This window comes from Rhododendron vialii, chromosome 7a (assembly GCF_030253575.1).
Source record: "Rhododendron vialii isolate Sample 1 chromosome 7a, ASM3025357v1".
Taxonomy (NCBI): domain Eukaryota; kingdom Viridiplantae; phylum Streptophyta; class Magnoliopsida; order Ericales; family Ericaceae; genus Rhododendron; species Rhododendron vialii.
Window position 1 is genome coordinate 35,454,286 of NC_080563.1, and position 16,284 is coordinate 35,470,569.

At 38.3% G+C, this 16,284-nt stretch overlaps 1 protein-coding gene across 3 annotated transcripts; it reads right to left on the reverse strand.

The window, feature by feature from the left end:
• Positions 1 to 145: 145 nt before the first annotated feature.
• Positions 146 to 15,860, reverse strand: LOC131332129 (probable beta-D-xylosidase 7). Of its 3 annotated transcripts, XM_058366208.1 has the most exons (7): positions 15,367 to 15,599; positions 10,244 to 10,598; positions 5,444 to 5,746; positions 4,324 to 4,493; positions 3,141 to 3,238; positions 1,391 to 2,155; positions 146 to 895 (listed from the first exon to the last, which is right to left on the reverse strand). In XM_058366208.1, the coding sequence occupies exons 1-7, from the start codon at positions 15,453 to 15,455 to the stop codon at positions 303 to 305; spliced, it is 2,373 nt and encodes a 790-aa protein (XP_058222191.1). In that variant the 5' UTR covers positions 15,456 to 15,599; the 3' UTR covers positions 146 to 302. The 3 variants fall into 3 exon arrangements, with proteins under 3 accessions (XP_058222191.1, XP_058222192.1, XP_058222193.1); XM_058366209.1 differs by lacking the exon at positions 10,244 to 10,598 and having other exon boundaries at positions 15,367 to 15,860; XM_058366210.1 differs by lacking the exons at positions 10,244 to 10,598; positions 15,367 to 15,599 and adding an exon at positions 6,967 to 7,381.
• Between the last annotated feature and the right edge of the window lie 424 nt (positions 15,861 to 16,284).

Below are 16,284 nucleotides of genomic sequence, written 5' to 3' on the forward strand. Positions count from 1 at the left end.
CTCAATTAAAAGCCATAGCAAAAATTCCATGTGGAAAAATGCCATAAAAATTGATAGCACCTAGCTTTAAGTAATTTTCAGAATCAATAGATTTAATTTACCTAGCCGTAGATTTGTCGTTTCCAAACAAGGAATAAGGGAAGAGTTATTTAAACTGCTGTTGGGAATAGAGACAGCCTTTCATTTCTCATAGCCAACTTTTGACTTGAATTCCGGTAACAGTTAAAAAGGCCTACAACATTCAATGTGAAAACAGTGATAAAATTTGGCTTTCTATTTGAAGATCCAAAAAAAACTCATAATCAAACTTCAACAGCAATGGTATACTTCTCTTCTCCAACAAGCAGATAATGATTCCCTTCTTCAATCACCATCAACCCATCTTCATTAGCTCTGCTAAAATGCTCACATGGTTTCAACTCAAACTCAACCTCTGCTCTCTCCCCCGCCTTCAACCTCACGCTATGAAATCCGACCAACTGTTTCACCGGACTCCCTTTTCTCGCATTTTCCCTCCCGATAAACACCAACACCGGGTGCTTCCCATCCATCTCCCCTTCATTTTTCACTCCAACAACAGCCGAGTACTTCGCCTTTTCGCAGTTTTCTGAGCCCAAGTCGGAAACTGACAAGTAGTGAACCGAATTCGAATCTTGAACTACCTTAGCAGTAGTTGATAGTTGGTTCAAGTGGAGCTTCTTTTGGGAAACCGAGACGAAGTTATAAGTAAATGTTGTGTAGCTAAGGCCATAGCCAAATTCGAAAACTTTTTTGCCATTGTAGAACCTGTATGTGCGTCCTGGGTAGCCAGATGATTGATCGGGTCGCATCCTCATGTCTGTCATCGGTACTTTGACGAAATCGTTTGGATACCAAGTGATTGGCAGTTTTCCACCTGCATGAACAACATTGAGTGCACCATTTTAGTTTCGAACTTTTGCAAGCAGAGTGGACTTACTATAATGCTTTAAGGATGTTGAGAATATAAATAAGAAAATTCGCCCCTCTATATGCCTTTGCTCTTTTCCCATCTTCGAGAAAAATACGTATTTTTCTCCCTGCACGGTTCTCTATAACTTTCTCTATCTCTCTCCACTCATTACATCAAAAATAATTTTCAAAGATGGAAACCAAACAAAGGCACTTTTAGAAGAGTTGATGATTAATCATATCCAATAATATATGAGACCATTCCATATGCCAAAAGTAAATGATGGAAAAGAAGGAATGATTATAAAGCTTCATATCAAGCAGGCTTTTAACAAAATTTTCACTCAAAATGATAAGGGGAAAAAAAGTGAGGACAGGAAGGTAGCCCAAAATCAAATTTATTTCGAAAGCAATGAACAAATTAATATTGAACTATGGGAGAAATTTAAAGAAACTTCACCTGGGTTGTGGTCACCAAAGATGATCTGTGCTAGAGCAACCCCACCCGCTTCACCTGGATATCCGGCCCATACCATACTTCCAACTTTTGGATCCTCCTTGGCAAAAGTAACATCAACCGGACCCCCGCAAAACAAAACCAATACAACTGGATTCTTAGCAACCTTGGCAACACTCTGAATCAAACTCTGTTGCATCCCAGGTAACAACAAATCGTCCCGATCCCTATACTCCCTCTCCTGACTCTGGTCCAACCCCATTACTAAAACCACATACTCCGCCCCTTTTGCAATCTCCACCGCCTTCCCTATATCCGCAGAACCACAGCTAACGTTGTCACAACCCGATTGATAAACAGTGTTCTGAACGTACCCTTGGAAGGCCTGCAGGGCGGAAGTTTTTTTACACGGGGGGCCCTCGTAGTTTCCGAGTAGGGTCTCATAGGCATTGGCGTTGGGGCCTATAATGGCGAGAGAGGGAGTTTTGGCCTTTTGAAGGGGCAGGAGTTTGTTGAGGTTTTTCAAGAGGACGATGCCGTTTCTGGCAGCTTCTAAGGCTAGAGACTGGTGGTCTTGGGTGCAGACATTGTTTGCGGTTATGTTACCAAAAAGGAGGGTTGTTGGGTTGCCGTTGAAGAGGCCTAACCGCATTCGAACTGAGAAGAGGTTTTGGAGGGCTCTGTCTATGTCGGACACAAGCAGTTTCTGTTGTTCAACGGCCGATTTGGTGTAGTTCTTCAAGTAGGAACCGCAGTCGATGTCCATGCCTGTGAAATGTTTTTTGTTGTGAAAATGAGACATGCATGCAACGCAACAAAACAAATACAAAACAAAAAATATGCGATTATATTAAGTTATTCTTTTACTCAGCTGATATATTTAGACAAACTTGGGCACTCAAGTAACGATGTGTTTTTTCGAAAAAAAGAAGTTAAAATGTGCAACATATGGACTGAAGATTGAACAAATTTTTACCATGTGAAAGATCATGTCGACATTAAACCCATCTGGTCTATATAAAGTTCACCGTTTACGATTTTGTAGATTATTCGGGAAACTCAATTTTCCAGCCAATTCAACTAACTCACCACAAAAAGCGAGAGAATTTTGACGTGTACACAAAATGGCCATTTACTATGTTTTGTTTACACAGTTTTATTTATCATCCCATGTCCCAACCATTCTCTGGAACCTAATGTACCAACAACAATGAATGTGCCACCTCAAGTGATAAACAAAACATGAAACATGATCACCGTGGTATTATTGATGGTAGAAAGATGCACACTGAGAAAATCTATTTTCACAAAACCTAACCATGGTTTAAGAACCCTATTGACTTGTTCAACTAGTTCAACAGTTTACGTTACTACGTTAAAACTATGCAAAAAACTGAAACATAGGCAGCATCAACCGTAATCTCCTCTTTACCTTCAAGAAATATAACGGGTAAGCACAACCCTCAATTAATTAGATTTGTGATCTTGTTAGTCCAATGACGGCTAACGATGGGTGGGCCAAACAACCAAACATGGTCCAAAAAAGCACAATGCAGCGGTGATGGGGGACAAAAGAGAATTGTGCTTGGGATTGGTCCCCTAAGAGAAGTCAATGTGCGCATAAGCTCCCCCGGACACTTGAGTTATCAAAAAAAGAGAATTGTGTCTATAGTGTGTATGGTATGTACAGTATATGTGTATGTGCCTGAGTCCATCATGAGAAAAATGGAAATAAGAATTGGAAATTCCATACCAGCTTTAAGAACATCAGCAACCGCATCTTCTGGTGATTTGGCGTATCCTTGATTATCATGAATGACCTGTACCGCATCACAGTCCGACGTGATGTACCTGATCATTTGCCATTCAACAATTACACATGTAAATACATGAAAATGCTCATGTAGCTACTTGTTTGTATATGAATCATTTTTTGATGTTCTTGTTTTGCAGAAAAATAATTTTGTAAATAGTTTTCAAAACTTGATTCAAACTTACATTGTCATTCTTGAAAAAAAAAAGTCGATGTTTTTTGAATCTCCTGAGACACTACTACATAAGATTTCAAATCGATGGGCATTTGCCTTTAAACTTACTACATGTTTGGGAAGTATTATGAAATATCATTTTGAAAACAAACCATTTCAAAAATAAAAAAACAAAACAAAACAAAACTCTACTATACTATTTTCTTCTTCACAAAAACTATTTCGCTTAAAATCCAATAAGTTATGAAACCTATGATGCACGGACACGGATACGGACACCGACACGGGAATTCTAAGAAAATGGGAACACAGACACAGCATGAGACACGTCACGTGTATATTTATTTAAATAAATAAATAATTTTAGTTTGACACCCAGAAATTTTTTAAAAATTACAATTTTGCCCCAATTTTTTTAAAAAAATTACAGTTTGGCCCCAATTTTTTTTTTTAAATTACAATTTGGCCCCTACTGTGTCCCCATCAATGTCTCCCCGTGTCCCCGTAAAAAAACTTAAATTAAATTATAGGACACACTACGTGGCGGGTCCCACACTGCGATACTTCGACCTCTAGATGTGTCGGTGCTTCATAGTATGAAACCATTGGACCTTTTATTTTCATTTGCTAAGAAAATATCTTCAACCTTTTTTAATATTGCAACCAAAGGCTAAAAGATTTCCTTCTTCCTTTGACTGGCACTAAACCTGATTTAGGTTCGGTTTGCTTTGAAACATTGATCTCCTATGCAGTATGTGTTAACAGAGCATGAGGCTCGTGTCTATGTCGTAAAGTGTTGATTTCCCATAATTTTGCTTCATGATATCATCTTGTGATTTAGATTGGATCCTTAGGCTTTCTCCATTGATATCCTTGTAATTGCCGTATGGCTTTGAAATGGAATTTCTATGTTAGAAAAAAAAAGGGCTAAAAGATTTTCTTTCTCACCCTTGGAAACCCCAAAGGCCGCGAGCTGTATTGGAGAGGAGATCGTAATCAGCGCAGTTAGGGACCCCATTGACCTGGTTATAGGCACACATTATCCCACTGGCTCTCCCTTTCTCAACACAGCTTCGGAATGGTGGCTGGTATGTATCTGCCAAGTCCTGCTTCGTTACCTGCAAAACCCAACCATCCATTGAGACCTATTAACTTGGACTAACATATTTGATAATGCCAAACTGTTCATTTACGAGGGCTTTTCTGTCTTTAAGTTTATGTACTATTGTCATCACAATTTGGGCAGCACAAATTATAAGTTCCCTCTAAGTACTAGAGGATGAATAGTCCGAGGACCTAGGATTATCTATATCGAAAATTTCCAGTACACTCAAATTTATTTTCAACCAATCATATCTCCAGATCTGTGCCGTGAACCATGAAATTTATGTGATTGAAAAGACACTGAAACACGGGTACGAACCATTCTCGGATACAGAGGGCCAAGGGGCCTTATAGTAAGAGACTAAAGATGCACTCAATTTGTTTCACAGACCAATAGATATCAATGAGTTTTTTTAAGTAGTGAAAAACTTTGAATTTTTTAACGAAAAAATTGCATCTTTTGAAGGGCTAGGTTAGCGGGACGTACACTTATTTAGGGACAGAGAGAGTAATTTTTTAAGAACAACGAATAGTCAAACTCTAACCGTCTACTACTCTTAAGTTCAATATAAATGATTCAAATAACTACCAATGTCCGATCAATTTGATTATTATCATGACGTACGAATTAATGGCCAAATAAGATTATTGGGATTCCGATTTTACACCACATAGAGAGAGGGAATGGGAGATGCTGTCAAGCAACATCCTTTAGAGCAGTGCAAAGCGGTCGATCCGACCGCTCATCTCGGCAATCGACAGCTCAAATCTTAACCGAGTAATGGACGGTTCAGATTTGTATGAAATTTGTATACGTTCAGCTTCGATCCGAGCCATCTGTGCCGAGATAAACGGCCGAATCGGCCGCTATGTGCACCCGCTCATAGGGAGCTACTCGGCAGCATCCCCGAGACTATACGAAACATCATCACATAAAAAGTTAGAGAGAGAGAGAGGGGCTTACAATAGCATTAAACCGGAACCGATCAATCCCATTCCAGTTATCCAAATCGTAGGCAGTAAAATGCTTGCAACAAGCCGAGGCTTGAAGGTGCCCGTCCTTGAGCTGCCCGCCTTCAAAGCTGTCCCCTTGGATTCCCCTAACGTAGGAAACCGCGTACCTGCCCGAAACCAGGGGGTCTTCACCGGGGGTCTCCTGCCCTCTGCCCCAACGCGGGTCCCTGAAAATGTTTATGTTTGGCGCCCAAAATGTCATCCCTGTGGCTTGCCCTTCGTTGTACACCCCTCTTGCCTCCCTCCCAATTGCCTGTTTAAATTCCATTCAAAACCATTAGAATTCAACTATGTATGAAAATAAGAAAAGAGTGACGATGCATTTTTGGAAGGAAATTATTTTGTATACTTTTTTTCAAAAGTTAATGACTTTGTTTAGTTTCCCCCTTGCACACCTCGACTAATCTTGGATGACCTTAACCAACTGTCCTCTAGCGGGGCAAGTTCGTGACTTTATTGCATGTAAGGAATGTTTTGTAACTTCCCACATTTTCACATATCAAGGGGGGAACAATGTACCTAAAATCTAACTAATTAACTCGGTGGTTAAGGCCGGAGAATTAGGAGTTAAATTCTCATTAAATTTGAAGTTCAAACCCTCCTACATAGTATCAACTCTTAAGGCCCGTACATACACAGTTTCGTTTCTACCTTTATTAAGAGATAAAATTATTTTCATTAAGAGATTAAATTCTTTTCGCTGACTGTGAAAATTGTGGGTTTTCCACCACCGCCCATTGTGGACCACACCAATATTTATTGTTATAATCCGACCATTTATCTTGTAGGACTCATAGTGTAAAATATTTACGCAAAAAATCAACTCGATTAGATATCGATAGATCAATCAAAAGTTGAATTGTAGTTTATAAAATGATCGGTCTGATCCTGTCACGTTAAACTGTCCATGGCTATTCGTTCTATAACCAAAATTTAAATTTTGATACACCTATCGATGTCTGGTGAAGATAATTTTTTGAATGAGAACAATACTTTCTGGACCCTACAAGATGAACAGTTTAGGATCAGCAATTAACGCACCATAGAATCCAAAATGATGGTGGTGAAAAACCCATAGTTTTCGCCGCTGGCGTAAAGAATTTATCCTCATTAAGAATCAATCAAACTTGACGTAAACCAACCCGGACAAACTGGAGTATAAGAAAATGTAACACATTTCCGCGTTTCCTTTGAATTGGATCCTACAAAATGGGATAAAATGATTGACTCGGTCTGACATTAAATAATCCATGTCATAACTCATAGTCTCATATGAAAAATAAAAAATAAAAATAAAAACCACTATGTGACAAATTAATCAAAGATGATAAGAAGAAGAAATAAATTCATTACTAATAAATTTAAGTAGATTGGTAAAGCTTCTTATCCTCGCCCCCCCCCCCCCCCCAAAGGCCCCAATGCGTTATGTGTTTGTTGGGCAGTGTGCACCGAGTCAACTCAACAACAACTCACCTGACCGATTCGATACCAGAGGTGAACATCGAATGTGGCGCCAGTGAGAATGACCTGGGGAAAGCTGGTGGCGGAGCGTATTTTCCCGTTCATGTTGACGCCACCCCACCCGACGACCCCGTGCAACGCCTCCGACCACCACTCGTACGCCGGGACGCCAAGTCGGGGGACGGCGGCGGCTGAGTTGACGAGTTGGGAAATCTTCTCGTCCAACGTGAGTCGAGAAACGAGGTCTCGGGCTCGGCTTGGGACGGCCAAGGCTTCTTGGCAGAATGGGTATGGTCTGGTTGGTGGGTTGGTTGAGTCGCATGAGAATGGAGGCTGAGTTGACTCGGTGGGGAGGAGGTTTGTGAGACGTACTAGTAGTAGAGTGATGAGAGAGAGTGAGAGGAGATTCATGGTGGTGGCGTTGGTAGTAAATGGAAGTGTACTAATCAAGCTATTTATAATGCTAAATTAGAGGGAATATTATTTTTACAATTTTTTACTCGATATTTACATTTCTATTTTTGTAATAGGTAGATGCGTATTTAATTTTTATGTCAAGTTTTTTAAGGATTTTTTTGTTTTGTTAAAAAAGAAATGATTTTCTAGCGAAGAATGTTATGCTCTGTTTCTTCGGGGACATCTAATGAAATTAGAACAATACAGAAAATGTTGTGCTCTAGTAAGCTTTTAAGGGAAAAAAATAATTATTATAAAGAAAAGTATGAAGACTACGGGAGGGGAAATTTATTGTGCTCAGTACTTGATTTTGTAATTTTCTTCTCATTTCTTCTACGAACCAAAAAAATTCCCAATTTTTCTCCTTTCTCTTTTTTTCATGATGTAGTATCATACAGGAAAACTTGAAAGTTTTACAAAGTCCAATCTCGTACGTCCAAAAAGTGTTTTGGAACAATCCGAATTAAAAACCAATTTTGACCAATAAAAATTACTACTTTTAACCAATCAAAATTGAAAAGCATATCTTAATCATTAAATACTGAAATAAATGGATGAGATTGTGCGGAACCGTGAATAACTTAGCTACAGTTCTTCCTGAATAAGTTTCACTTCTAATTCTAACTATAACAGAATGATGAGAAAGATGGGGCATGGCGTCAGTAATTGATGGTAGTTGGCTGTATAGTAAATGCTGCAAGATGTCATTGTTCGAGATATTTTTTCGAGATATTCTTATGTCGGCTCCTTTTGTTTCGATATAAATTACAATATAAAATATTTTTTCAAAAAATAAAATTTTTATTTTTATTTTTTGATATTTGGTTGGCACTTAAAAAATATTTTTGAAATTGAAAAAATAGTGTAAAGGAAGAGAATGGGGCTTAAACGGTGAAAAGATTTGCGAATATTGGAATTGAACGTTGAGCAGTGAAAATTACAGTAGAAAGCAGCGAGTTCATTTCAGAAAATAACTTACGGAAGATTTAAGGGTAAGTCATTTTCATCCAATTAATGGAAAATATTTTACATATAAAATATTTTTCTCATGTAAAACATTTTCCTCATTTTTATTTTCTCATGTATTATAGAATTAATCGAGATTTATCAAACAAAATTCATATTCGATATGAAATTCATTACGGATTCAAAGATATAACTCATTTTTAGCCGGTTAAAATAGAACTAAGGACAATTAAATCCAGACGGAGGGAGTAGGTCCTATCTTCAAATCCGTTCTAATAAGGTTCTTAATTTTTAAGCATTTATTTTCCGTTTTACAAGACAAGTTATTCTCTCACAATACATCATTTTTAATTAAAAAATAAGTGCTTAATTTTAGTCTGGACCTAGAGCCAATAGTCCACTTGACTAGAGTGCTCCAGTTTTGGCCCAAATTCAAGAAGAAGTCCATTCCTAAGAGCAACTTTATCAGCTTAGCCAAACAACAAAACTGAGCTAGTTTACCTATGGAAAGGGACAAAATCATCTTGCCCAGCTGAGGTAAAAGGAGGTGTAAAATACATCCATGAACAGTTGTTAGTCATCTTTACCGATTCACTATTCATCCGGTAGCAATTTTTTTATTCTTTTTCCTCCCTCTCTCCAACAGTACACAGTCACACACTGTGAACATAGTACATAGTTATCCATGTACAATAATAATATTTTATTAAAAAATAGGTTAAATAGATAGTGTTGGTGTAGTATTGAAAGAAAAATGAATAGGTAAAATGAAAAATATGTACTGTTCACTAATTTTTTTACCTAATAACTTGTGTACTTGCTCTAATCCTGCCTCTAGCCTATATCAGCATAATTCAGTGGTTGTTTTTATTTTCCTTTTTCTTTTTAACTTCATAAACTAGGAGGAAAAAAATCACACTAAGATCTAATAACAAAATAAGAGAAGAATCCGGATTTTATACAGGCCGGATTTAAACTACAGAAAATACTAATATCATAATCGTTAATTCAACAACCAATAATTAAAATTTCCGAAAAAAAATTTACCGCCAAGATTAAATACATTTTAATGTTATTTCTAAGTATAATTGATGTTCTATCTATTCATTTATTTCCGAAATTTGGAAAGGAAATAAGACAAAATGCTTATGGCATCTAATAAAGCCTGGTGGCATTGACAGCATAAATAGGATAAGGCTATTTTTGGGGATTTTTCCGATTAATTTCAATGATAGACACAGTTAATATTTCAGACCGTTTTATAATATATCACTTTTAATTTATAAAATAAATATTTATCTTTAAATAAATATTTATTTTTCTTAGCAAATCGGAACAGAAACATAACCGATATTGATGTGAGCCAAGAAGATTTCACAAATGTCCTGTTAAGAACGGTAAGCTAACACAACTATCAATGCGGCTAAGATGGTGTTCCTTAGAAAAAGTGTCGTTTTGTCCTTATTTGAATTTTTTTCGTATTTGATCGTTTTGTATCAATTTTTTTTTGACCTTTTGATTCGTACAGACGAATTGGAAAAGTAAAAAAAATTTACTTTTACCCAAATATTTTGAACAATGACCACTTTTAATAAATCATTATTCAAAATATTTAAGTAAAAGTTTTTTTTTTATTTACTTTTTCGATTCGTCTCCAAACCAAATCGAGCTTTACGTTGCAATTACTTGGGGTCGACTACATCAATCTGTTTCCTCCAAAAAAGTTTTAAAAAATTGGTACAAATGAACAAACGCGAAAAAAATTCAAATAAAAACAAAATCAAAAAAGTGAAAAAAGTTGTTAGAAGAACGGGGTTATCCAGATTACTTTTCCTTTGGTTACCGGGTCAACTCACTGGTGACTCACCTGAGCGATACGAAACCAAAGATTATCATCGAAGGCAGAAGCAGTGAGAATGATTTGAGGGAAGCTGGTGGCGGAACGGACAGTGCCGGCAAAATGGACGCCCCTGCCGTGCCTGGAAACACCGTGCAACGCCTCCGACCACCACTCGTAGGCGGGGACACTGAGTCGAGGAATCGATGCTGCCGAGTCAACGAGTTGGGTGGCCTTTTCGTCGAGGGTGAGACGAGACACGAGGTCTTGGGCTCGCTGGGAAATGGGCAGAGTGGTTTGGCAAAATGGGTAAGATATGGTTTGTGGGTTTGACGAATCACATGCGAATGGAGGCTGAGTCGACTCAGAGGAGGGCAGGTGAGTACTGAGACATATAATAACATTGATGAGGTAATAAAGTTCCATTTTTCCTCTGGTGTTGGTTAAAGGAAACGAAATAGGCACTGTGATATTTGTAGGATCTATGCAATACGTTCAGGAACACTTCTACCGACAACACATCTTTTACATGAATTTGGAAATGGTGTTGTGAACACTATTGTACAGCACTGTCCTGCGCACCTCTGAATCGTCGGATCATACATTCAACAGCTCAGATCTCATCTCAGTAACCAACTGCTCATCGCACAGTACCAACCAAAAGTCCCTTTTACATATGTGTGGGGTCCATTTTATAATATGTGCCTGATCCAAGTTGCCCAAGATGGCAATGGGTTACTTCCGTTGGGTTTGTCTCTCACGCGGTCGCGGGTTTGAGGAGACACCCCTCACTCCATTTTGAATTTCCTGATCCGCCTATTGTCATCTTCGACCTCAAGTGTGGTGATGCGCACCTATATATGGATTAATTTCGAATCTTCTTCAGGGGCTCCACAGCAAGTTTAGAGTCCCTATGTCTTAGAATTTTTGATACTATCAATTCTTATGGGATTAGTCAATGTGTAGCTTTTGTCTCGAATTTAATTGGCCCTGGCTATTGAACGGTAGAATCGAAGTGTGCATGAGTTGACCCGGACACTTAAAACATAAAGAAACAACGAAATCGAAAGGCATACATGTGAAGGAAGAGGGGCAAATAGTCGATCTTTCTTTTAAGAACATTTTTCTCATGTGACAATTTTGTCCATCGATCTGTCTTTTTGCATGTGGGATTTACTGTTATCCATAGGAGATTCCTGTAATTGACACTGTTTCCTAGTAAATGTTACGTTTGGTTAAGAATACATGACGTACGTAATGCCAAATTTTTCTGATGGAGATGAACTTCTGGAGTTAAATTGTGTTCCTAGAGTTCTCCAATTTTCAAACTACTACTTCTCATCTCAAGATAAGAAAAAAGAAAGAAAAAGAAAAAACACACCCCTTTCCGACACAACTATTGTAATGGGTCAACGCGATTGGAATGTCTAAGAGAGTGTTTCACTTTTTCAAAAAGTGAATTTTTAAAAAGAAAAGTAAATTTCAAACTCAAAAATTATGTTTTCATGCAAATAATTTTTCTACCAATATGGATCTTGTTTGATAGATTTCATTGAGATCTTTTTATACGGTGCAAAAAAAAAATCAAAAAATTATTTTTTATTTTCATTATATTTGAGTTTAAAAATTAAAAAAAAGAACTTTTATAAAAAGAAGAGTTAGTGGAACACCCTCTAGGCCAACTTTTTTATTTTGATAACTCAGGTGCCGGGTCAACTATGCAACACCTCAAGTAATCCGATCATTAAACATTAGCTTGCAGTAGTCTCAATTAAACTAGAACAACGCTCTATATGGACTGGTCTTAAAGAAATTAATAGTACCTAAGAAATTTTAAAACCGAGAAATCAAGAGGGAACAAACCCGTTGCAGACTTTGACCTCTAGGCCAAACCTTGGGGTACTTGTCCAAGACCCTAAGCCCCGTTCCACTTTTGTTTAAAGTAAATTCGCTTGTTCCAACCTCTAAACCTTTCTATTTTTTAAAATTCTTCGAGTGAAACGACGTTGTTTTGGTCCCTGTTGCCCACAACCTCCCGAGTGAAATGACAAAATTGCCCTCGCCCGGCGGGTGTCGGGGGAGGAGGAGGAAGGGGTGGAGATGGAGGTAGCGGAGGAGGAGAGGTAGAGTTGGGCGGCATTGTAGAGCTCGTTGGTGTTGACGCCGTTGATCTCGGTGATGTCGTAGTAGCAGTGGGAAGAGAAGGAGTTGAAGAGGCGGGCGAAGAGCTTGGGGAATGCAAATCGGAGTTTGGGGGGAGGATGGTTTGGCAGAAGGCGTACACGCCCATAAGGGAGTCCAGTGAGGTCCACAACTCCTTCATTTTCTTGTTCCTTTCCTACTATGGTGAAATGTTTTCTCTTTTCTTGGATATGTATGTCGAGAGATCGAGAGAGAGAGAGAGAAGGGGTCTGCTCTGGTCTGTGCGTGGAAGAAGATGGAGGGGAGAAAGCCAGGTGTCTGGGGAAATTGGATAAGTCCAAGGGGCAATATGGTCATTTTGACAATAATCTTTTTGAAAAAGAACTTTGTAACGAAAAGTGGAATGAACCTTCCTTTTTATTACTGTTCATCACCCAAAAACGAACTTTGGAAAACAGAAGGCAATCTGAAGTCAACTTTTCTTCTAAATTTGTTTAATAACTCATGTGTTTATGTTAGCTTAAGCGCACCGTGACTATTCTTGGGGATCTAATCTCACTGCTCACTTGTGAGAAGTCCAATTAAAATTGGAGCAAAATTCCGTATGGACTGATCCCAAAATGAGTTGATAATGCCTAAGAAATTTCGAAGTTGAGACATTAGATTATTATTTTAGTTTCCATACAATACAACTGTAAAAACTAATAAAAAAAATTAACCAAGTTTGATTTTTAACTATGGACAAGAAAAACCCAAATTTTCTTCTTTTTATCGTGGATTTTACTGGTGCATATTTTGTCCTTTTCCTAGATTTGAGTAGCTGGAGTCTGGCTTGAAGTCCATTCCGTGAACCTACGAGTTCCAGGCTGTCTTTAGGACCCACAAAGTTGTAGTGTAGGACCAAACGTATCTTTATACGCGTTGATACATTCATGACTCACTCACGCTCACCATTTTTTCTTTTTGTAATACAGGGTGACCAAGTCAGTTTGCGCAAACTTCGGACTAATCTTTATAGCCTCCTCCTTCAAAGCCATTTCACACACTTGCGCGTGAGAATGAGGCGACTCCAAAAATTATTAACAAGAAAAATCAAAAACTAAGACCTTCAAAGAAAACAAAATCTTGAATTCTGAGCCAAAACCCTTGAGGCGAACCTCCACCGAATGTCGTGACATGTACACAAAATTGTACGTATACTTCTGTTTTCGTGCAATATCAGCTATAGAATTGCACAAAAAACTCTTCTTTGAAAGAGGCTATCGTGAATCTTGCGGTTGAAATTATACGAGAATAGAAATAGATGCATTCTTTCGTTACAGAAGATTTTTCGTCGGCCCTTACCCATCTTAATTTAATTGGGCAACGTACTGACCCAAAAAATTACTCGTAAAATAGAAACAGGAGTCGCATGCCATGCATGATTGTTTTGGTCCTGTGCCTACCAAAAAGAATTCATTGCCCATGGCTTAGCCATGTGATCCCCATAACAATATCCCAAGTTCCCAACCACTTTTTCACTTTAAACATTGTAGCTCAGTTGGTAACTTTTGATTCTTCCATAATAATATCCCGACCACAATTTTTCGCTTTACGAATCAAATAATTCTCTTACAATGCATCAATTTTAGTTTAAAAAATAACTACTTATTTTAGTTAATGAAATTAAATCTGCTCATTTTGTTAACGAACATTGCCCAAATATGTAAAAGCTAAAATAGATAACGAAAGCGAAAGAAATAAATGTCAACTACTACAGCACTGACCACATATGAAAACTAAAACTACAACAATGCAATCATGTACAGTGTCGAAAAGTTTACTCAATGTGGTAGCATGGTAGGGTATGTTGAGCTCAGCTTAATTAAGAGAGAGAGAGAGAGAGAGAGAGAGAGAGAGAGAGAGAGAGAGAGAGAGGGAGGGGGGGGCCGTAAGGGTGATGCTTTTTTGAGATTACTGGTATATTTTGAGAATCAAACCCTATATCATATGCGGATCAAAAAAAAAAAAAAACCCTATATCTTATGCCTTAATGCCTGTCAAAGACAGAGAAACTAGAGTATCTAAAAAGCGGACATGTGATCAATTTCGGAATGCTTTCTGACATCTCAAGTGTTTCGTGTTCGGATCAGTTTACGTCAGTCCAAACAATTTTCGGAATCAATTTTGGAATGTTGCAAAAAAAAAAAACGATACTGGGACGAGTTTCAAAATATTAATTTATCATTTGATTTCCCTGGGATAGCCGAGTGGCCAAAGCCTCGCACACAGACGTTTACTCCCTCCTAAATTCCACGTTCAAATCTTTTTTTTAACTGCTATCAACTCTTGTAGAATTGGCTAAGTCAATATTTGGATAAGGGGTGACACTTTTCAATGGAATCACTAAATAATTGTTGCGTGTTGTTCGTAAAAATACGTAGGGTAAGTGTACTGTGAAATCAGGCTTTGTCTTGAGTTATTTCATTTTTAAAAATAATAAAGGCTTCTGGTTCAATTGTCTCGTGATCTATAGAAGTTATATGATCCAAGCAGGTTATTATCTAAAGTGCTAGTTTTTCATTGTTTGTCTAAAAAATCAAGTACAACGAATCCTAATAAGTACCAAATTGATTTTCATTAGTATAAAAAAGATATTTTTTTGGAACCAGTGCCACACCAACCTCTATATACCTCTGCCCCCTGTCTTGTGGGACAACCCATACGAGGTTTTGTCCTCGTTTTAACCGGTGAAGTGCCTAATTTGATCTTTGAAAGTGTCCAGTAAACTATATCGGGATTCGTTAGTACACATTTGGAATGAGTCTCCTACATATCAGTCGAGGATCTCTAGGTGTGCAGAAACTAATCCAAACAAACTATCCGGGAAATTTTTTTTTTTTGACTCGTATAGCCTATTCCAATTGATTAGGACACGTGGACTATTTGTCGGTGTAGTTGATAGTTTTTCCCACCAATAATTAGCTGATGAGTCAAGCTTCATCCATATGAATCTACTACTATTTACTAACCTGGCCAATGCGGTACCACAGCTGCGCATCGAAACTGGAAGCAGTGAGAATGACTTGCGGGAAACTGGTGGCGGACCGAACCGCCCCATTAAACCTCATCCCCTGCGGCACCCCGTCGATGAAGGCAACCCCGTGCAGCGCCTCCGACCACCACTCGTACGCCGGGATGCCGAGCCTGGGCACCGCGGTCGCTGTGTTCACAAGCTGGGACACCTTCTCGTCCAGGGTCAGCCGCGACACGAGGTCCCTGGCCCGGTCCCCCACGGGCAGCCTGGCGTTGCAGAAGTGGTGGGATCCGGTCTGCGGGTCGGACGCGTCGCAGCCGAACGGGGACTGAGCCGACTCGGCGCGGGGGAGGAGCGGAGTTAGCAGTGCTAAGTTTAAGCATGTTATTAGGAGATTGATGAGGGACTTGGTGTGATTTTGGTTTCTCATGTTTGAAGGGAAAATTGGGTTGGAAAGTGGGGGCCGGAGTAGAGAGGAGAGTTAAGGCATATTAGATTTGGTTTTATACAAAGGGTAGGGGGCTATTATCATGAGTTGGGTGCAAGTTGTCATGTTTTGATTTTTTTTCATTATTGGAGGGTAGATGACAAAGTCATCCTTCTGTTTACATGGAGGCAAGTTTAATTGGATGGGAAAGTGTGTTTTGGGAATAATTGCAAATTAGTTTTTGAGATAAAAACTCTTTCTTTTTTTTTAGTCAAATATTCTTTTATGATTTTTTTTTTAAAAAAAAAAAAAGGTTTTGAATATATCTAGCCTCAAGATACTTGAAAAGTAAAATAAAATGACAAATCATGAAGAGTACTACTAAAAATGAAAACTTAGCAAACTTTTACATGACATTAATTTTAACATTTCTTTATTTTATTTTATTTTATTTTTAATGGCGATGTTGTCTAATTTTTTTAATTT

Bases quoted from the DNA above. Each gene is read 5' to 3' on its own strand.
- LOC131332129 (XM_058366208.1), bottom strand. From the start codon at position 15,455: ATGGGGCGGTTCGGTCCGCCACCAGTTTCCCGCAAGTCATTCTCACTG. The intron at 5,747-10,243 runs GTGAGTCACCAG...GAATTTAAACAG, and splicing joins TTTGGTTTCGTATCGCTCAG to GCAATTGGGAGGGAGGCAAG. The intron at 3,239-4,323 runs GTGAGAAAGAAA...GCAAATGATCAG, and splicing joins GGCCTTTGGGGTTTCCAAGG to GTACATCACGTCGGACTGTG.